The sequence below is a fragment of the Scleropages formosus genome, chromosome 19, assembly GCF_900964775.1.
Source record: "Scleropages formosus chromosome 19, fSclFor1.1, whole genome shotgun sequence".
Taxonomy (NCBI): Eukaryota; Metazoa; Chordata; class Actinopteri; order Osteoglossiformes; family Osteoglossidae; genus Scleropages; species Scleropages formosus.
Genome location: NC_041824.1, coordinates 6,451,968 through 6,474,608, shown reverse-complemented (window position 1 = coordinate 6,474,608; position 22,641 = coordinate 6,451,968). Strand labels below are relative to the sequence as shown.

The 22,641-nt window shown below is 42.1% G+C and overlaps 1 protein-coding gene across 2 annotated transcripts in view; it reads left to right on the top strand.

Annotated features, from left to right (window-relative positions):
• The first annotated feature begins 403 nt into the window (after positions 1-403).
• plod2 (procollagen-lysine, 2-oxoglutarate 5-dioxygenase 2) overlaps positions 404-22,641 on the top strand; it is a 39,439-nt gene continuing 17,201 nt past the window's right edge. For both annotated transcript variants that reach the window (XM_018741309.2, XM_018741308.2), the window contains exons 1-4: positions 404-897; positions 14,690-14,781; positions 15,833-15,966; positions 20,145-20,308. In XM_018741309.2, the coding sequence (XP_018596825.1) occupies positions 765-897; positions 14,690-14,781; positions 15,833-15,966; positions 20,145-20,308 (523 nt within the window). In that variant the 5' untranslated portion in view covers positions 404-764. The remainder of the gene's footprint in view (positions 898-14,689; positions 14,782-15,832; positions 15,967-20,144; positions 20,309-22,641) is intronic.

The window sequence follows — 22,641 nt, the reverse complement described above, 5'->3', positions numbered from 1 at the left end:
TATGGAGGTCTAATTTGGTACCAGAAAACCTCAGAAAAACCAACTCACATAGAAGCCTAATTCCCTTACTGAGCAATAATGGCAATTTATTACACTTGTGGCTTTATTTAGTCTTCTTTTAAAGTAAACAGGAATATTATACTAAAGTAGAGTATATTTTTCCAGCACATAATTTTATGAACGACAGGTGTTATGAACTGTTGTGATTTATCTCACTGGAAGTTATATTCACACATCCACGTTTTCCTTTGGATCTTGTGTGTGTGTGTATCTTTTAGTGGGTGGTGGTAGATGTGTGTGTGTGTGTGTGTGTGTGTGTGTGTGTGTGTGTGTGGGTTGGGGAAAAGTATGTGAGTGGGCTATGAACTGGGTAGCTGGTTCTGTGCCCCGGTGTGTTGGGGGTTGGTAGAAAGTGTGTGTAGGGCGGGTCATGGTTGTGTGTGTTTGAACTGTTGTATGTGATGTTTGTTCCACTAGACTAAGTGTCTGAGCAAGTGTGTGTGTGTGTGTGTGTGTGTTTCTACAGACTACAGCTCTACTACGTGGGGTCAGTCGGAGCCCCACCCTCACCCTGCCTGCTGCGCTCGACTGTGCTGGAATCGCACTATTTATTGACCATCCCGCGACACACACACACACCCACCCCCACCGTGCTCACTGACCACTCAAGCACACACATCTCACACGCAGGTCACACCCCGCTCACACCGAACTCACACACAGACACACGGCCCCGTGAGCACCGACAGTGCGGACGACGGACGATGCGGAGCCCCGCCGGCGCACGCGCTCCCTCGCTGCGCTCCTTCGCGCGCGTGTGCGCGCTCCTGTGTTCCTTCGCGCACGTGTGTGTGCCGGACTCCGCCGAGGGACGCCAGCCAGAGCCGCCTCGCGCAGGTAGGAAGCGCACACACCGCCCCGTGAATGTGTCCGCGAGCGAGGAGCTCAGTCTGAAGCGCCGCGTCCCGTTACGCGCGACTGGCCGACAGTTATTTCTGCGCACTTGGTCGAGCCTCGAATAACCTCTTTGAGCGATGACCTCCCTCAACAGTGTTCAACACAAGTTTCTTTCCCGTTTTTTTTTTTTTTCTCTACCCACAAAAATATAATAGGTGTCGTCGTGACTCTCTGCTGTGTTTTGTGATACCTACCGTTAAATCTGTTTACTTCACTTAATTATGAGAGGGAATATTTGCGTCGTGAACAAATAACGACACACAGCGGCATTAAAAAAGTAGATTTAATTCTTGTTCTTAGGATTAGCTCGAAGTTCCTTATGAAATCTTCTCGTTGCTCTAATTTCCAACCGAGGAAAAGCCAGTGCGGAATGAGCACATTTGTTCCAATAATTAATAAACTTTACAGGGCGTTTTGCAGAAGAAAGAACTTAAATAAACCTAAGGAGGGCGAACTGTTGTTGTACGTTACACATGATTTAGTTACACTTGTAATGTAGTTGGTCGTTTACTTAAGATTTTAATTTATGTAAACCACTTTGACTTTCCAGTTTTTCTTTTTCATTAACAGCTTCTCAGCCGCTAATAACGTGGCGCCTAGTGCTTTTTTTTTTTTAAAAAAAAAAAAAAGTGCCTCTGTTCACATGTACTACGTGGAAATGGTTGTAAAATATGGCACACATTTAATCTTCACAGTTTTCAGTTTTTTTCAGAAAAAAAAAAAAAAACTCCCTATTAAGAACTGATGCTCTATTATTAATTTAAACTACTGCCTTTCAAAGCGACTTAGTGCTAGATAATACATTTTACAATGATGTACCCATTTGTATAGAGATATTCTCACTGTCCCAATTCACACTGAGCACTTTGATGAAGAGAACTATAGCAGGAGTTGGACTGGAGCCTACAACCTTCAGATACATAGAGTGACAGCTCTAAAACTGAACTACTGTACCTGCCTCCTCTGTTAATTCCCCTCTTACACACACTCTCTGGCAGACATGATAAAAAATAGCGGGCAGTAGGGGGTGTAGTGGTTTGTGCTGCAGTCATTGGACTCGCAGGTTTGAGTCCGACCCCCTGTTGTAGTACCCTCGAGCAAGGAACTCACCCTGAAATCGCTCCGGTAAAACTGCCAGTTGTATAAAGGGATAAAATCAGCGTAAGCAGCTTAAAATTCTAAGTCACTTTGGGGAAAAGGGGCAGGTAAATGACTGAATATAAATGTTCAGAGTGAAACATCTGGGAATCAGTGTGTATACGAGGGTGCCAAAGAGCGGACACCATTGGACAGCTTCCCAATGTAAAGTTCCAGTTTAAGACTGGAACACGTGAGGGTGTGAGGAGCTCTGGGAAGCGCAGCCGTGTACCTGACTGGTAAATGGTAAGCCATTGATTTGTACCAGCCAGATGACAGCCTCTCCCAGCCGTGCCAGCAGGAAAGCTAGAACTTTATGGACCTGTGTGCTAAATCCCTCCTGGATAAATACATAAGCGTCACAGAATTGGTTTCTCATTAACTCTAAATCACTTCTGTAAAACGCAGCTCGTGTGGCATCTTGTAAAGCCCTTCGTTAGAGGCTGTAAGTAAAACCATATGTGTTGTACAGAGGTTTGCTTTCTCCCCACAACTCCTGTCTTTTTATAGAGGAGATAAATAAAATGTTTATGTCAGGTCACCCTGCAGTGTGTTTTTCCTTTTAGAATTTACTAGAGTTCCATCGAAAAACAAATTTATGGAATATTATTTAAAAAAAAAAAACTTTTTTGTTAAAAAAAATAAAAAATCAAAAAATAAATAAATGAAATGTCTTCAGTATGTTCACAATGAGGAGTGTAAATATTTGATGAAATCCACATGAGATAATAAGGAACTTGGGTATCACCAGTAGTAGCCTGTGGTCTTGCAGCTGGTTTTGAACTAGGTAAGTGATATAAATAATGAAAACATTCATTCCAGCAAGCAAAAGCTATACTTTAAGATTGCATATTGTCAGCTGCTTATTGTGTAATTTAACAGCAGTTTAATTTCATATTAGAATTTTTTTATCATTCTTTTACAGACATCTGCAACACTGCCATCAATTGTGTCATGAGAGAAAGTTAATTATACATCAGCAATAATTGTTTCCCTTCAAATTATAGGCAGTTTAAGTGTGATTGTTTTTTTTTTTTTTTACATTGCGGATGTAGCTGAGTCCACAGTATAAATTAACACCCTTTCCAAGTTTTTTGCCTTGAAAGATGGTACACATCTTGTAGAAAGTGGCTTGTTATTTTGATGAGGTCCATTAAGTTGATATTAATGTTGAGCCTTGGTGAAATGCTATTGGACCTGTTTTTTTCAGGCCCATTATGGTGTTATGCTGTAGTGGTGGTCATCCGATACACTTTCCTGAACGTTTTATAATACATTTTGATCAGTGCCTGAAATTCCAGGTAAAGTGATCCCTACCTCATTGATTATGTCTGTAATGCAATTTAGAATTGGGTTACCAAGAAAACCAATATAACCCAGGGGAGTGATTGACCCCTGGCCTAGGTCAATTGGTCAAATAGTCTTTAGTCAGAAAAATGGATTCAGTGCTTACGGGATGAGCAGTTACACAAGCTTGCACTTGTTAGCATGCCTGTTGAGTCCCGGAGGGAAAAAACCACGCAATAGGTATGACAAATAAACCAATTCTTGGGACAAGTGGACACAAGCTTAAGATTTTTGCAGAGAAGGGAATCAGAACTGGTCCTTCTATGTCTCTTGCACCAGGGCAAGTCAAAGCAGGGTTTTAAATTGAGGAGTCGTGGCAACTAGGTGTTCATAAACATCAACTCGGTGTTACTAGGATGGTGGGTGGTGTGGTTTCCAGCATGGTGGGCAGGTGTAGGTATGTGTGTGTGTGCGTGTGTGTGTGTGTGTGTGTGTGTGTGTGTGTGTGTGTGTGTGTGTGGTGATTTGCTTCATTCTGTATGTGTGCATGTTGTGTTCTGTATTGCATACTGTATGGGTTTGTGCTCTGTTTTCCTAATGCCTTATTGGGTCATTCCAGGGTAGCTTGTTGTGTTTCAATAATATAATGTATTGAATTTCATGAGGGGGTGCGGTGGCGCAGTGGGTTGGACCACAGTCCTGCTCTCCGGTGGGTCTGGGGTTCGAGTCCCACTTGGGGTGCCTTGCGGCGGACTGGCGTCCCGTCCTGGGTGTGTCCCCTCCCCCTCCAGCCTTACGCCCTGAGTTGCCGGGTTAGGCTCCGGTTCCCCGTGACCCCGTATGGGACAAGCAGTTCTGAAAATGTGTGTGTGTGTGTGTGTGTGAATTTCATGAAGACAATTTTTTAAAGCTTAAAAAAAGAGAAAAATTAAAATCTTATTAGTGCTAGTTACACTAATGTTATTCATTAGAATGCAAGCAGTTACATATCTTATACAGGAAGTAACACTGTTACTGTCATGGTAACTTGTACAGTATTTTCCTGATATGATATTTAATCTTAAATAAGGAGTTTGAAGTCACAATGACTATGATTTTTCTTTTTTTTTTTTTGTCTTCTTTTTGTCAGTATTGCTTCTACTATTGTCTGTTACAGCGACTGGACTGTTTATTTGTATTTGTCATTATTTTTTGTATACGTTGCATGAGACACCCTGGATCAGGGTATAGCTAGACGATACAATGTACATAATAGTCGTAATACCAATATTGATTATTATGATAACTAATCTTTTAGCATAACATTATCCTTAGAGAGGAGTGCTGCAGTTCTCAGAGAAAGTGACCACATTCATCCTTCCAGATTGGGAGTCTGTGTGTTCGAGCGCTCAGCGAAAATGCAATTTAATGACAGGGATGCCGAGTGTGACCTGCCAAGGACACGTCGTTTAGGCTGCCCTTCCTTTCACTGCTCTTGATTTAAAGTCCATTTTGTGATTTCTCTAAATGCATAGAACATCCCTGTGTGTGAACTGCAAGGAAGAGCCGTGAAGTGACGCATGTTACATTTTTCGCACACTTTTCCCAGTGAGACTTATAGTTTTAAGCTATACACATGGATTTAACAATTTACACAGTTGGGTAATTTTTACGGTAGTATTTAAAGTTAAGTTCCTTGATTGGGGGGAACATGGTGGCGCAGCAGATTTTGCCTGTGCCTGCTCTCTTGTGGACCTGGGGTTCAAGTCCTGCTTGGGGTGCCCTATGATGAACTGGCATCCTGTCTTAGGTGTGTCCCCTCCCCTCTCAGCCTTGGGCCCTGCGTTGCCGGGTTAGGCTCCGACTTGCCGCGACCCCCTCTCAGGACAAGTGGTTTCAGTCAGTGTGTGTGTGTGTGTGTGTGTGTGTGTGTGTGTGTGTGTGTGTGTGTGTGTGTTTGTCCTTGATCAGGTGTAATACAGCAGGAGGTAGGATTCAAACCTATGACTGTCAGATCCTAAGGCAGCTACTCTACACACTGTAAGCCGTTGGAGCTGTAATTCTGGCAAACTTAACCTGCAGTTCACTTTTTAAACATGGCAAAATATGCCCATGTCCCTGATTGTGTGTGCTGTGCAAACGGAGGCGTCGGGTTTTTAATCACACACTGGTGTTGTGGCTTTTCTTCCAGCTGACGAGTGATGCCACACGTCATACTAATTGGTCAGCCGTTGGCCGAACTTTGGCTTTGTGGCGGCATTAAGACACTACACATATTCTCGATCCATGTGTTTCTTCATTGTGGTTATCGGCCCGAGGCAGTATGTGGCCTGAACGGCAAAACTGTGAGATTTTAGAAACAATAAAGCTTGAGGGTGAAGTCGGGCCGGGCGAGTCTGGTGCCGGCGGTTTTCGAATGCTTCGCATTTGTCAGGCTTCTGCGGGAATCCTGCACAATTTGCATGTTTGTTCAGCTGTGTTTTCTTAATCAAAGCAACTTGAAAGACCTTCATTAACAGGGTTTGAAAGCCACGTATGTATGTGTCCTGCAGAGCAAACCCTGCATAGCACACACACACACCAGTCTGAACCCATTTGTCCCATATGGGGTCACAGGGAGCCGGAGCCCAACACAGGGCACAAGGCTGGAGGGGACACACCCAGGACGGGGCGCCAGTCCATCGCAAGGCACCCCCACCGGGACTCGAACCCCAGACCCACTAGAGAGCAGGACCCGGTCAAACCCACCGCACTCCCCATGATTAAGATATGCAAATGTAAATTTTACCTGCATATCACACTGCGGGTAGCAGAGTGTACTTACAATTTTTTGAACGTGTAAATACGTATGAACTCTTACCTTACTGTAGTGTGCTTAGCCTTCCCTTTCCATCAATGTAATGCTTATTCCCTGGCTTGTAATGTACCTTCTTTCCAAGAAATGAAGTGAAACATACATATATATCTGTTGATTAAACAGAAAAGTGGCCTTTTTATTCATGCATAACTCAGGTGGGTGAGCAAACAGCTGTAATGTGTTATGCATACGAAGCAAGTACGGACAATATATGCACGATTGCAGCAAAATTAAATGCCGTGATTTAAGATTCAAGAACATTAAGAACCCCAAGGCATGCATTCTGAAATTTCACAAGGGAAAAGACTGCCAATTTCTGTAACAGCTTGGGATGTTCATGTCATAATCAAAGGAGCTGACAGTTATAAATCAGTGCTAAATCACTGAAGCGGCCAAGATCAAGTCCCTTTCAATTGACCAGAAAAATTTTATTAGGTTTTTTTATTGATATTATTTTTCCATTGTAGGGAAAGTGGGTAAAACTGAGTTGTCTGGCTCAGAACTCTCGATTTATTGCCTAAGCAGATGCTGATGATATCATTCAGCGTTCTGAGGTAGGGCTCTTTACGGCTGCGGAGTCACTGTAGTGTGATTCAAAGCACAACCCTCTGCGGATGTTCTACAGCAGTTCTGGATGACAGTGTTGCTGTGTTTTACCCATAATGGACGTTTTTACTGCCACAAGAAAGCAATTTCTATTTTCGTAGTGGCTAGCTTAAATAACGTCTGTCTATCTCCAAGCAAACATCCCTGTTTTTTTTTTCTTTTTCTTTTTCCCCCTGTACCCAGGGCCTGAATTAGGTTACTGGGGCTAAGTGGAAACACATGAGCTAGTCACCCAGGTAGAGACTAGGTTATTTGTTCGGGGAGAAGGAATGTCTGTAAGTCTACTTTCCTCACTCCCAGGTACCATTGCGGCAGCAGCGCACCAAGGCTGGCTTATGGTCACATTAAAATTCCTCGATTTAGAATGGCGAGAATTTTGCAGTGGCGGGGTGGGCTGTAGAAGCACTTTGGGAAGGGGGTGAAGGCGGGGGTGTCTGCTGGGTGGGAGGAGTGTCATTGTGCACTTTCGAGGTCAGGGCCGGGGGCTTCCTGTAAATGTGACTATGCTTGGTTCTCAGACAGCGATGCGCCGTCTCCGCGTCCGCCTCACATTTTCCAGAGCAACTGTGTCCCGCGCTGCAGGAGGGAAAGCAGAGGCCACGGTTTCCCATCACTCCTCTCTACCCCATTCATGAAAGGATTTCTGAGCTTATTGAGAACAGTTTCTCCTGCTGACATATCAGAAAGCAAAATTGTTTCTGTCGCTTCTTTTCCATACTTTCTCGAATCATGGTTACGCGTCGGGAGCCCCCGTTATTTCCTAGGAATTCTTGCATATATTCATGTTTTCCAGGTCTCTCTAAACCATTAAGAACCTCGGTACTGAGACCAAAAGATTAAGGGATTCAATTAAGAGATTAATAAGAATTTAGTCTGAATTTTATGCCACTTGGTGAAAAAAATGAACTAAATTAACAAATATGAATGAAATGTAATTATGTATGAGTTTTTAGTTCTTAAATACTCTGGCTGAATACACTTTTTTACTGTACACACACTAACCAGCGCAAGGGTTTTAGGACATGGTCTAGTAGGTGACTAAAACTGTTATTAGTATTTTAAAATTTTTGTTGGCCTGTAATAACAGACAATTAAAGAAAACCTACCGGGTTTGGCTGGAGTCCCGCTTGGGGTGCCTTGCGACGGACTGGCGTCCCGTCCTGGGTGTGTCCCCTCCCCCTCCAGCCTTACACCCTGTGTTGGTGGGTTAGGCTCCGGCTTGCCGCGACCCCGCTTGGGACAAGCGGCTTTAGCCAGTCTGTGTGTGTGTGTGTGTGTCTGTGTGTGTGTGTGGGGCTAATTTAAACTATTTGGTAACTATTTCCGAAAACAGGTCAGATATGCATCACCACAGATATGGTGCATCACAACAAAACCCTTTGGGAATCTTTCTCTACTGTTTTTCATCACCTTATATTTCTGTAAGTACGATGGGCGAGACAAATTGTGAAGGCATTTCCAAATCGGTAGGCTTTTCTCCTTGTAGCTGTGCTCCACCTCAGGGGAAACTTCCAGATCAGACTGTTACCCATCTGAATTATCTCATCAAGCCAAATGGAAAACAGGAGTGGAAATTTTGATATATATTTTTTTCCCAGGCATTTTTCATATATACTTATCGGTCTCCCAATTTCCATTTTTTTCGCGTGTCTAGTCTGTGATTATTAATACCATTTATTGTAAATTGGTACAGATTTTTATTTTTCCAGTCTGCAACATGCAGTCCAGTGCAGGAAACTGAGACTGAACTGGTTAGCTGTGTGAGAGACACTTTGAGATGTATTGCATTGTGTAAAATGCATACCCAAGCTCTCAGCTGCAGTCTACTTGGTCTTGGTTATGTGCTCACAAGTTTATGTTCGCAGATCAGTCCACCACACTATCACAACAGCTTTACTTTAAAAATCATTATTGATGATTTATTTATTTCAGTATGTAACACTGTTATTAATTGTTATTTGTTCTATTTTATTACGTTGCACAACTTTTTCCTTAAGGTATTAAGCATCATTTAAGGTGACTGTGAGGTGATTTTGGGAAGGGCTTGAAAAAAATTGGGATTATTTCCCATAAGAAGCAATGACATTAGTATCTTTTTTATATTTGGTCCATTTTTAGCAGTGAATTAGAATTGGATAACGGGGAGCAAGTGTACCATGTTCGTCACAGTACATAATATGTCAAACTGGCAAGAAAGCATGGAACCATAACCTAAGTAGATGTTAATAGACACTTTTCTCAGCTATAAAGACATGGGTAGCTTTCCATATTTGACAGCTTTGTTTTATAGGTTCTAATTTGTGAAGTGGCTGCTTTTACTTTTCCCGAAAGCTCCATTGGAAAGACATAACTCCAGCTTACCAGCATGTGAAAATGTGCCGAGACAAGCTTGCTGTGAATGTCACAGAAGTGCAGCGAAGGGGGAGGAGGATTGGTCTGCAAGTTCCAAAGGGGATGTAAGAAGGCATTGACTCTGGAGATGTGGACTGTTCGCAGGGAGCTGTCAAAAGGTTTTTTGAACGGCTGCTCTAACCAGACGCTCCATCTCTATATTGCTGCGAACTGTGCATGTCCTTTCTTAAGTTTTCAGATTTAAATTCTTTAAGCTGCACTTTGTAGGCACAGTAAGCTGCACTTTGTAGGCACAGCAGTGATGACCTTTCATTGGCTCCCAAGGGAAACATTCAGAACTGTGAAATCTAACTTCACTCTTGGAGCATTCCTGCTATGTGCATTTCACAAAATCAGAGGTGAAGGGTGAACTGCGGTGTTGGTTTTACTCAGACATGCTGTAAATAGAATGCCAGTCAGGAGCTGTCAGAAAGTCAGTATGTTTGATGAGAGTTTCATTCGATGAGTTTAATTTGACAGAACCTGCTCTGTGCACAAAAAATAGGGTTTGCGATATTAAAATAAATGTTAACAGCTTCTGTGAACTTATGTACCTCATATGTGTTTTTTTTTTGGGGGGGGGGTCAGGGCAGCAAGTAGTGCAGTGGGAAGAGCTGCTGCCTTTGGATTCAAAGGATCCCATCATGAATCTCATAGTGAGCTCTGGAGCAAGGTTCTAGTTCTGCCACAGTAAAAATTGCTTTGCTGTATCAACAGATAAATCAATGCAAATGCACAAAAATCTTAACCAAAAGAGAGAAAAAAAAAATGTCTGGGCATCCAAGTATCAGTGGCTGCCCACTCTCCCTGGCAGATCTAAATGGAGTCATAATTTCGGTACTATACAAACACAGGGTCACATTTCCTAGTTCCAAGATGCCCATATATTGATTCTGAGAAGATTAAATTGACAGACTTTTGCATGTCTTCCATGAAGTAGGACACCAGATGTCCATTTTTTTTCTCTAGCACACAGTTGTGTCCCAAGAAATAGCTGTTTCCCGTTCTGCTTCTAGCTGTACCAGTTCGCTGTAGCTGAGGAGATTTTACTATAGATGAAAGAGATACCAAGCCAAATAAACATTATGAAGACATCTGAGCAATTAAATGTCATTTCTGACCAGAATCTGGAGTTATCTGAGAATGCTGAAGGGAACATCCTATATAAATGATTTCTGCAGAACAATTTGTCATCCTGGGCGTGTCTACCAGCTTATTCTCCTCCAGTTGAGAAGAGAATCCAAATGCCTAGAGATTTTTCCTGTTGGTGCACGTCAGCTGTATGTCACTTTGAGAAGTGCACTTGTTCGATTTCTGCATTTCTCTGAAGGAAAAGAGAGCTACAGATGAAAAATACATGAGCTCACCTTTAAAGGTTCCCGTCTGTGATTCTACATCAACCTGTTTGCAGATGTCCTATGGAAACAACTCAAAATTGGCGCCATGTTTAAGGTTTTAGCCCGGCACAACATGTATGGTGGTGCTTATCCAGCATAGATGTTTACATAAGGGGAAAATTCACCTGTTCTCACAACTTTGGAGCACATGAGAAAGGTTGGTGTATAGTTTCGAAAGATGTGTATTTCTTTCTGTTTTTCTTGTAAAATGTGTGATATGATTTACAACCAGAAGTTCCCTTCAAAAATATGCAGTTGACTCAATTGTCACGTTTCTTCTACTGCAAAAATTAATACCCATTTTCTTAGTAGACATTCTGTGTTGATGTTGTGACCCAGTTTTGTAAAGGAAAAACGGAAACACTGGGTAACATGAAAACTTAGCTAACACCCGAGAATAAGCATATTGTCTTAATACCAACAGTGTCCGGCCGACGACTGTCCCCAACTGAAAACAAAGGAGTCCTAAATTTTCCACTTTGTAGGTGGCCCCTGTGTTTGCCTACGCTGCAGTTCAGCTTCTGTCAAGCAAGCCATCTGCACATCCGTTCTGTGCTGCTTCTCTCCAGCATAACAAGTTCTGTGCCTCTGAATTAGTCATATTGCTGCTTGCAAACTTTTCCGCTGGACTCCAGACTTAGCGCATCGGAATATGACTTTGACAAAGCTGCTCTCAGTTCATTATATGTGTCCGGGACACATTTTCTGTGTCTCCTGGGACTTCCGGACTCCTCCTCCTGGAAGGGCAGCCGTTAGCCATCCCCCTAAGAGACGATGCCACACCGCCAAAGCAAGCTTTCCCAGCTCTGGTTCATCTGAGGCTACCATTTGTTTGCTCGGAAGGCCCGAAACCCTGGCAACCCGACTGTTGCTAGGAATTCCACCAGTTTTCGTGAATTACCTGCTTGTGATATAGCGAATAAAAGTGGCTCTTCACAATTGCACAAAGGTGGCATTATACGGAAAGTGTGTACAGGGTGTGCCATTGGTAGCTGGCTGTAGGCAACTCTGTAGGCCTCACTAAAAGCTTCTCAGGACCAGTTCCTGCAAATGTCCAGATTTGTTTTTTTTTTGTTTTTTTTTTAAGCCAGTCTCAGAACCTGCCATAGAAGCACCAACTGAAATATATTGTTTGGTTCAGCTGTACTAGGTTTCCCAGGAGTCTCCGCACCCTCAGACTGTTGCGTAATGGGCCTGGAATGTCCTAACTCGTGCCCCCATGGTTTTTTCTTCCTCGCAGACCAAGATGATTTCATCTTACCAACATGGTAAAAGTTCGTTTACAGCTGGAAAAGAACCACCAGACCCAGTTCTCAAGAAAAAAAAAAAAAAAAAACATTTGCATATTCAATTTTACAGCTTTTTAAACTTTCCCGAGACAACTCTTTATTTAAGTCACATTAGTTGTCTTTAATTTTAAAATAAAACAGTTATGTGCATCGAAAGATATGTTTCACATTAGGCATGCCTGATATTACTTCCTTAAATCTGTTACTCTTGACTACTTTGCACATCCTTAGTCAATAAATAAATAAATCTGAGAATTTACATGTATATGCAGATCCCAAGTTAAAAGGTTTGACACAAAGGGGAGGGGTGGATTTCAATAAGACCACTGTACACACTTTACCCCAGAGGTATGGTTCATAAATAAAAGGCTGTCTGTAAGGTATATCCTCTTACAAGGAAAACAGCTGTTCCTCACCGCTGATTGTAAATGATCTCTCCAGATGTTGGTGAATCCAGACCCCCACTCCCAACCTCATGTCTTCCAGCCCCTCTCCTCTTTTCAAATGAAACACATGTATGGCTGGACTGAGAGCTTGGTGGGACACACCTGATGCTATTGGATGGTGTGTTCTGTTGGCTGTGGGAGTGCTGAAGTCTGTTTCGCAAAACCTTGGCCGACAGACAGGCCTAATGGGCGTTCAGGGACTCGTGTATACCGTAATAAAGCTCTGCGGACCACAATATAAATTAAAGAAAAAACGAAGACTGACAGCATGGTGAGTGTAAGAGGATGACACAAAAAAAAACAAACGGGAAACTGATGTCAGCCTTTTTTCTGAGGAAATTGGTGTATGTGCATTGAGGACTTTGTCCTGTCCAAGCACCCGTAGTTCCCGATTCAACGGGACACCAAGCACCCCATGTAAACGTCCGGAACGCTTTGTTCGTTGTTGCACATTTTATCATAAAGGCAACGCTTATATTCGTGTTAGTGTATGCATTTAACTCGTAGCACAACAAGGAAGACAAAATCCGACACTGGGAAACTGAAAAGGAAATACGTACAGCATGTACCATTTATCAGTTTTAAAGGTGCATCATCAACATGTGCATTCATTGAAGATACTCATACATAACGGTCAGGTTGCCATATGATTTTGTGAAGATGATGCATATAACATCACCGTAAAGAGCTGTGGGTAAATATTGTCATGCTCTTTCCTTGAGGAATCCCCTGAGATCTTTACAGCCAAGGGTGGATAGACATGTGTAACTGTAATAACAGATTTGGCAGTTGGGATATCCAGTCTCTGGTATAGTAATTGTACATTCGCGGTATTTAGTGATGTTGGTGTTGGAAGGGCAGTTTAATTATGTCATGTTTTTTGAGAGGAAAATTTTTTTTTTCCATCCAATGAATGTAAGAATTCAAAGTAATCAGCAATTCCCTTGTACTCCTCATGTTATTTCCCTTACAATTGTTTAATTTTTAGCCGCATTACTTATGTATAATCCAACTGATTATTGTATTTTTACGAAGACAAACCTGCTATCAAAAGTATTTTTACGAAGACAAAACTGCGATTTTTCTAAAATAGCAGTTTTAGAATTGCAGTAGCAGGTAAAACACTGATGTTTCATCTAAAAAACCAAAATGCAGAAAAGAACCAGAAGGATTGCGTTGCATTATTAGAAATTACATAGGAGAAATCCTGCTAGTCAGGGGAGTTTGTTTAAGATTTCCGTGGGACCGCTGTCCAAACCCCAGAGAAGATTGACGACTAGCGTTGAACAGTTTCCCCCTTCCATACAACATTTGTTTTTGCTCAGACCTGCAGCGGTGTGCTCTCCGTCAGCCTGGCTCGCCGTACAGCGGAAATGTAGTGGTAGTGTGAGAAATACGAGAACCCGTGCAGAAAATGGAAGGTTCTGCGGAGGCCTTTAGTCAAGTGCAAAAAACTGTACAAATGGTGACCTGTTCTTTTGTAACCTGTTCGAACACTGTGGGTTCTTAGAGGTGTGTCTCCCAAAACTACCGTAACTTGTTATGATGACATTAAGTCCAACTGTGATCATCATAATGCTACAAGGTTTCGACAGACTGACCTCATGATGCTCACCCAAGTTGCCGTGTTCCTTCTGAAAACAGAACAATCCTTTTGTAATTAGGGCCCCTTAGTGACTTTTGAGTAGACTGCCTGCCTGTCTGTCTCTGATTTGTTTCAGTTTGAGTCTCAAATTCGTGAATCCTTCCTATATTCTTCCCTTCGCATCTTTGGAGATTCTTTCCAGTACAAATGTTCCTCGATTTACAATGATTCGACTTACGATTTTTCGACTTCACCATGGTGAGGTGGCGATAGACGTTCAGTAGAAACCGTACTTGGAATTTCTAATTCAGATTTTTTCCCGGGAAAACGATATGCGGTGCGATACTTTCTCGTGATGTTGGGCGGCGGCAGTGATCCGCATCTCGCAGTCTGTCACGCGGTCGCTAAACAGATACCCCCCCGTATCTACGTTGTGTTTTGTGCCTTCATAATGTGACAGAAACACTCATCTGCGAATCCCGCTGCTGCTCAGAAGAAGAGGAGAGCAATTACTCTTGAGGAGAAACTCAAGATAATTGCCCAACATGAAGGCAGCAAGCCGTAACGGCCATCGCACGTATGCTAAGCTATGATGTTCGGTAGGTTAGGTGTATTAAATGCATTTTCGACTTACGCTGTTTTTGACCTACGATGGGTTTTGCGGAGCGTAATCTCATCATAAGTCGGGGACCACCTTTACTAATGGACTGGGCACTTACATGTCTCTTTGTCACATCTAGTGTCCTTTTGTCTTTCAGACAAACTGCTGGTCCTTACAGTCGCTACCAAGGAGACTGATGGCTTCCTACGCTTCATGCAATCGGCAGATTATTTCAACTACACTGTGAAGGTGGGGTGAACTCCAGCTACCCTGGTCGAACAGTGTCTGTGGACTGCTACATTGAGCACAGCAGCACTGTTACAGCCTCGCAAGACATCCGGGGTTATGTATTCGGGAGAAATTAGGGGTGCGTCTCCCATGTTGAGAATATAAATGTCACCAAGTAGATAAAGACACCGACTACAGTAACTGGATTATCTGAGCAGCAGGTCTCATGGCTCATAGCTTCAGCAGGGCTCATCACTAATGGCTTTCTGGCTGTTTGGGACTTGTAATCTGTTCAAATTTTTCTAGCCAGACAAGTCCAATCACTCTGTTTAATGGACAGGTGGAAAACTAATGCAGGTAAAGCTGGCAAAATAATAACCATTATCATAACAAAAAACAAAGTGACATCATTAATTGCATTGTCTAAATTTTGTTCTGAAATCATTTTCTTGTTGAAAAGCACCCAAATCTCTCAAAAATAAAGCAAAACAGCTTTATTATATCTTTCCACTGGGGGTGATTTAATAAATAGCTGTTATCAGCACTGCTGGTATAATAGAAGTTAGAGCAGCTGCCTTTGTTCTGAGAGGTCATAGCTTTCAATCCCATCTCCTGCCATCCGTTATGTTATTATGATGACACACAAAAGTACATTTATATCTTCAAGGAAAGAATCATTTCCTGGCCAAGAAGGCAGTGAAATCAGAATGATAAGAATCACATTCAGGTTTTTTTTTCTTTTTTTTTACAGGCATCATGTTGAAATTGATTGACTTGTACACAGTAAATATTTCTTACTATCCTGCCCATTAAAGGACCTTTTAATCCTAGACATTTACTTATTTTTGTCTTTGTGATATGTTCCAAAATTGGACAGACATAGCATTTGATGGTACAGATCAGATGTGCCTGTGGACCAGAAAATTGCCGAAATTTAGTGAGGAGCTCTGATCAGCTGCTCTTGTCAGTCTTGCAGTCACCATTATGTTCAACCTTGGTATTTCGTTAAAAGGGGAGAGAGTTTCTGGGGGCAGAATCACTGAGTTCGCATCTGAAAATGTTTTCTCGGCAGGTACTCGGGATGAGCGAGGAGTGGAAGGGGGGAAACGGGGATAACATCGGCGGGGGTCAGAAGGTACGCTTGCTGAAAGAAGCTATGGAGACACTGGCAGATCAGGAGGACCTGGTGATCTTGTCAGTGGACAGGTGGGACATGTGAGATTCATGCACAGCTGTATTGGAAGAAGGTGCTGGTCTGATCCCAGGAGGGCAGCTCCTACTGTACTATAGAGGACAGATAATAGATTGCTTATCTTTGGTTTTCTTACATGTGTAGCAGCAAAGCACAAAACACCCTTCTCATCTAAGCAAAAATGTATCCTCTATAAAATGTGATTTTTTTTATACTGTGCTTTTCGGCAATTCACCCGTGGTCTGTTGATGTAACAATGTTCATGCCCGTAAGGTATAAACGTTCATGATCATGCTTGAATCAATCCTTTACAGAGCCATTCCTGTAATGTAACGTAAATTTTTCTATATATCTCAAAAATAATAGAAAAAAAACTACATGGGAGGTGATTAGGAATCGTTCATATTCTAGTTAAGTTTTATGCAGCTACTTGTGTGATGAACGTCGATGCATATGGTGAAGGAAACTAACTGTACTTAAGAGTCACACATTTGCTGCTATGTCTCTTTCTCCTAATGTAATGCACAAATTGTAATTTCTTTGAGATGTGCGTCACCTTGGAGAAAAGCATATGCTAAATTAATAAATGTAAAATGTAATGTAAATGTGTTATGAACATTCAATTAATTAAGTTTTAAAGGTACAAAATTGTTCAATTTTTAATTTTTCTTAAACTGCATTTTCTTTGCCATTACATTTTTTAAAATTTCAGTCTCTTATGGAGGAAAATTAGATGCGTTTCTGCAGGCAGCATGGTGGCACAACAAGTGGCACAGCAAGTGGCACTGCTGTCTCACAGCGCCTGGGTGGTGTGAGAGTACATGGGTTTGATCCTTATTCAGTTTGTGTAGAGTTTGCATGTTCACACACTATTTTCAAGTGCTATTTTTAAATAGGTGATCATCTCTTAAAGGTGTTTTTTTCTGTTAAAGAGGGGGGCGCGGTGGCGCAGTGGGTTGGACCGGGTCCTGCTTTCCGGTGGGTCTGGGGTTCAAGTCCCACTTGGGGTGCCTTGCGACGGACTGGCGTCCTGTCGTGGCTGTGTCCCCTCCCCCTCCGGCCTTACACCCTGAGTTGCCGGGTTAGGCTCCGGTTCCCTGCGACCCTGTATGGGACAAGCGGTTCGGAAAGTGTGTGTGTGTGTGTAATGCTGCTGTCTCACAGTGCCCGGGGGGTGCAAGAAGAGAAGGGTTCCATCCCCACCCAATCTGTGTGGAGTTTGTTCTCCTGTGTCTGTGTGGGTTTCCTCTGGGTGCTCTGGTTTCCTCCCACAATCCAAAGACACGCTGTTCAGGTTCCCCCATAGTGTGTGAGTGACAGAGAGAGAGAGTGTGTTCCCCTGGTATATGATGAGTGACCCATTGTAAGTAGTGTAAGTCACCTTGGTGAATAAGGTGTGTGTGGTCTGATAACACTACATAGAGTTCATTCGAAGTTGCTTTGGAGAAAAGCATCTTCTAAATAAATAAATGTAAATGTTCTGCATCCTGCTGTTATTTGGCGAGAAAATGCTCTCAGAAGCTGCAGGGACACATCAAAAGTACAGGAGCACCTTTCTTCACTCACTTTCTGAGTTTACAGCTCATTACAGATCAATGTTAATAAAAATATTAAGAAAGTAATGTTGCAAAGTATTGTTTATTTACTGTAGCTTTATCCAAGCATTTTTTACATAACCTTACATATAAATACAGTTAAAGGCATCTAATTTTCTCAGCTTTTGGCTGTGTGCATAAAAAAAGAATGTTGAAAGTGGCTTATGTGACCTCAGCTGCATAGATTAAGAAGTTGTGGGTATGTGCATGTTTTATTTTTTGTCATTTGAAATGAGTTTTAATTTTATTATAGTAATAGCTTTACACTGCAATGTAGTGGCATCACACCTAGGATTATATCCCCTGCTTTGAATTCTGATTTTGGGATATGGCTGTCTCACATGGCTCTGTTCTGGACTGGCAGTTTTTGCTAATGAACGAATAAAAGTGCGACAGGGCATTTTTTATTTATTAAAACTTTGTCTGAGGATTTTACAGGACCTAACCCATTAATACGTGGTGGGACTTCTGTATTATTCAGCTTTTTTCATATATCCAACAGCCATTCAAATAGCAGTTGGTGCTTTTGTGTTACCCATCACCACATAGGCAGCCAAAAGCAGTTTTTCTTAACTTTTGCTGATAAGACTCCATATTCAAAAGAGTGCGTGAATGCTGAGCAGGAGCTTTCCTAAGATAACACCGCCTCCATTAGTAAAATTCTTAAAATTTAATGACTCGAAAATTATGCATTATCTTTCACCATGACTTGGTGCTGGAATGTGAATATTCAAGAACATCAGCTGCAATGAATGCAGAATTTCAGCTCAAAGGTCATCGCACCCTTATATAAACGTTTCTGTGCACGTTCAAAACTGACGCACAGCACGGGCTTTTAAAAATCTGGCTCCGGCAGATGTTGGTGTTTTGGACGATTTAGGTAATCAAACATAATAAATGGTTACGCACTTAAAGCAGTTATTCTAGGCAAATTGCAGGATGTCTATTTATAATGGATGAATTAAACACCTCCTTCAGTGGCGCTGTCAAAGAAGAAAGGTTAATATTACAGACGGTGAATGGAAGGAACTGTGCATTTACGGACTGCGGACTACATGCACGAGACTAGTCCTAAATACATCTTAATGCATCCAATAAAAAAAGTCCCAATTCAGAAGTCATTCTTATGCGCCGTTAAGGTTTCATTGACGAAACCATTTAATTAAAAGGAAGCGGAACTTCAGAAGTCATGCCTGGACAAGGTAATTGCAGTTACGCTCAGGGAATCTCATCGTCTGCCTCGAGTCTCGGTTCGCCAGATGTTTTCTGACTTTCTCTCTTCGACGGGTTTCTATTTAAAATGTTTTTTCTCCCCCTGCCTAGATTGTGCCTTATTTTTCATATAAGTTCAGTGAAACGGCATTGATGTCCACTGGTAGGGGACACGTTAGCATGTGCGCTGGCATGTAGAAGCCAGATGTACATTTGCCTGCATCTACAGAATAAACTTCCTTTGAGCTGCTAAACTCTCTTATATGGAGGGCAACATTAATGGGCCTTGTCATTTTTGCCTGTGACTGAATTCCACCTGGGAGGGGTGTGGTGGCGCAGTGGGTTGGATCAGGTCCTGCTCTCTAGTGGGTCTGGGGTTCAAGTCCTGCTTGGGGTGCCTTGCGATGGGCTAGCGTCCCGTCCTGGGTGTCCCCTTACGCCCTGTGTTGCCGGGTTAGGCTCCGGCTCCCCGCGACCCTGGGTGGACCAAGAGGTTCAGACAGTGTGTGTGTGTGTGAATTCCACCTTTTAAAATTCTTTGCTTCCCTTTTACTTTTTTGTTTATTCATTTAGCAGTTTTTTCCTCCTGAGCAATTTACCAGAGCATATAGCAACATTAAGTGCATTTTTTGCAGTTATTTGTAGAACTGATAGAATCTGTGAAAACATCGCTTTTAATGTGCATTCTGTTCTTCCCTTGAAGCTATTTGTCATTGTTTTCTGGCACGATTGTAAATGCCTCTTATGGTGCAAGGAATGCTGGGTGTAACGGAAGATCTCTATCTAAATGGGGCAAGCAGCAGCACATTTTTCGTACATTTCCGTTTGCTTCCATTCCTTTTAGCAGTTCTCCAAAGCGACGTATGTTTCAGGGTGAAGAAAAGTGCATCAGCAGATGGAGACTTATACATGCAGACATGCGGTGTTTGAAATGCCGTCACTTCATGCAAAACCTCCGCTTTCGTCAACATAAATCACATTGTAGCTGCACAAAGAAGTGATTCAGAGAGTCATTTTTAATTTTTTTAAATTTTTTATTTTTTTTTAATTTTGGCATATGATGTAGTGAAAGTTTATGTCATAGATAGGAGATGAAGAGAGAATAGGAAGCTAATTCCACTGCACTGGAGCTAAAATTGAGAATCTTTTGACTTTCAGATTTTGGCCCTTCGTGAGTGGGGCCACCAAGTTGCTAGAACTGGAGGAGCACAGTGCTCTAGCTGGGGTGTAGGGAGTAGTCAGGTTCTTTAAGTATCAAGGTGCAGGTCTTTGACGATCTTCTAGGGCATAACCAGAACATTGGAGAAGGAGTGAGCAGCATTTAAAAGGATATTTAAGGGTACAAATGGTGTTTTAAGGTACAAATGTGTGTTTTCTATCCTCAGTTACGATGTCATTTTTGCGGGAGGACCGGAGGAGCTGCTGAAGAAGTTCCAGCAGTCAAACCACAAAGTGCTGTTTGCAGCTGAGGGGCTCATCTGGCCGGACAAGCGACTGGCGGACAAGTACCCCTCCGTCCGTAGTGGCAAACGTTTCCTGAACTCGGGAGGTGGGTCTCTGTACTGGAGGTGTGTTATTTTACTCCACTGTGTGACTTCAGACACTCAAATGTCAACTAGAAATCAGTGTTTCTGGGGGGATTTTGGAAGTATCAAGCTTGTTCTCCCAAATCATGTTGAGTTCCTCACTCTACCAGAGGTGGAAGTGGAGGTTTGGCCAAGGGTGCCCAAAGTGCAGCCTGCAAGAGCTTTTGTAAAATTATAACATATACTATACTATAATACTATATAATATATACTAGTGCTGTAAAAGTGAGGGCAGTGTGTGGCATAGTATTTAGAGCTGCCACCTATGGACTTGAAGGTTGCAGGTTTGAATCCCACCTCCTGTTATAGTACCCTTGAGCAAGGTACCTATGCCAAATAGCTGCAGTAAAACTTACCCAGCTGTATAAATGGGTAAGTTGCTGTAAGTAGCTTGACAATGTTAGTTGCTTTGGAGCAAAGTATCAGCTAAATGAATAAATGTAAATTCTACTAATTCACAATAGTTATAGATATTCCCCAAAACCTCAATAAAAAATATTTTTTCAACTGAGGCATTTAAGATTCAGTACATCACTTACTATGATTTTTACACATGTGGCCCTCGAACCTCTTCATAATGATTGTGTCCGTTGGGCAAAAGAAGGTTGGATACCTCTTTATCACACACTGAAACACAGAAACACATTGCAGTCAGCCTTCACCACTTTTGCACTGCGTACTGCTAACCTCCCAAGTCTGACCCTAGGGAATGGATATCTCTCAGGGGAGGAGATAAGAGCCAAGCAATCCCAGTTCAGCAGAAGGTCAGGGCAGATTTCCCACCATATTAAGGGAGGACTGAGTCAGTCGTGTTGGCTCTTGGTTTCTCATAGAATACACTATGTCTAGAATTTTGGTTGCGAAAACGGATGAAGTTTATCTATGTCCTCCAGAAAAACAATAATTTTCTGTAATGTATATTTTACTGTTTGAATACATAAGCCGCTCGCTGGTCAAACAGCGGTGTTTCCTGGAAGGAGGGACAGAATAGTGGCCTCTTCATTGCCCTGGATTAGGTGAAGGGTTCATCTGTGCAGGGCCTGTTGATCGCATGACTGTTTCCTCTTCTGTCATAAATCTCAGCAGGAGATTCTTACCTCAGAACCAATGTATTCATCAGGCCATGGTCACTGGTGCTCCAAATCATACAGTTATTATCTTGCTGGCTATTTTTAACGGCTGAATTGCTGCCTTTGCTGTGGTGGTCAGTGCGCCTCCCTTCCCTGGACTTTGCGTGGCTGGGACTGGGCTCTGTCAGTCCTGGAGGGCAATTGGTACCATTAGCATGACATGTTTATTTGTCTTTGTGTTCTTCTTTGGTACTGTGTGCAAATACATCCAAAAGAAAGACTTTGCTGGGCGGGAGCATTGAAGACGGGTGGCTGTTTTGCTTGGATTTCCAGCAATGTGTCTAAGAAAGGTTGCCCTGCCAGTGTTCTGGGCTGTCAGCGGAGGATGAACGAGGAACCACAATGGTACCGAGAGTCTGGCAGAGTCATTCGTGGAAAAAAGAGGACTTGTAAAAAAAAAAAAAGAAAACCTCAGGACATGAGGCATATGTTAGAATCTCTTCACACTTCTGTCTTGCTGTGATTTTTTTCGTCTTTGGCATCGACCCATCAAAATGTCATTTATGTGTATACCAAAAAAAAAGTCCCATTCCCCAAAACAAAACAAAACAACACATTTCTTTTTCAGTACTGTTCATGAGAAATCATTTCATCATTTCATAGGATGTTTTTTGTGTTTTTCTATTTATATGTGCTTTTCTATTCATTTAAGACAAAAGTGATTTCCCATTCCTCACCCAGTGCCACTTTAAATGGGAAAGCCAGTCTATGTCTATGTCAGATACATTAGTTAAAGAAGAAGGAGCAAAGCTGTTAAAACAACATTCTCAATATTTTCCTTGTTCCTCCATTTTTTTTAAGATGACCTTAAGGCTGAATTTTAATTTTTATGTACAAATGAAGACTGCATATAAAAACAAAGGAAAATGGAGATGATAAGAAGCTGTTATTCCACTTCTTTCTTCTTTTTGGTTGTATTTTTGTAAATGTGCTTATTCCATTGAGCAGATTCTAAATACGTGGTTAGCCTTTTCTGGAAGCTTACAAAAACGTTTCTGTGTTTTTTAAGTATCTCTACTTAATAACGCTTAATTTCCCACTTCTTGAGGAATACTCATGTGCATTAGAATTCTGTCATTCTGAGATGAGCCATACTTAATAAGTACTTTTCAGAGATCTGAAGCACTGGACATGTAATCTTAATGATTTCTCCACCCTCTCACTCA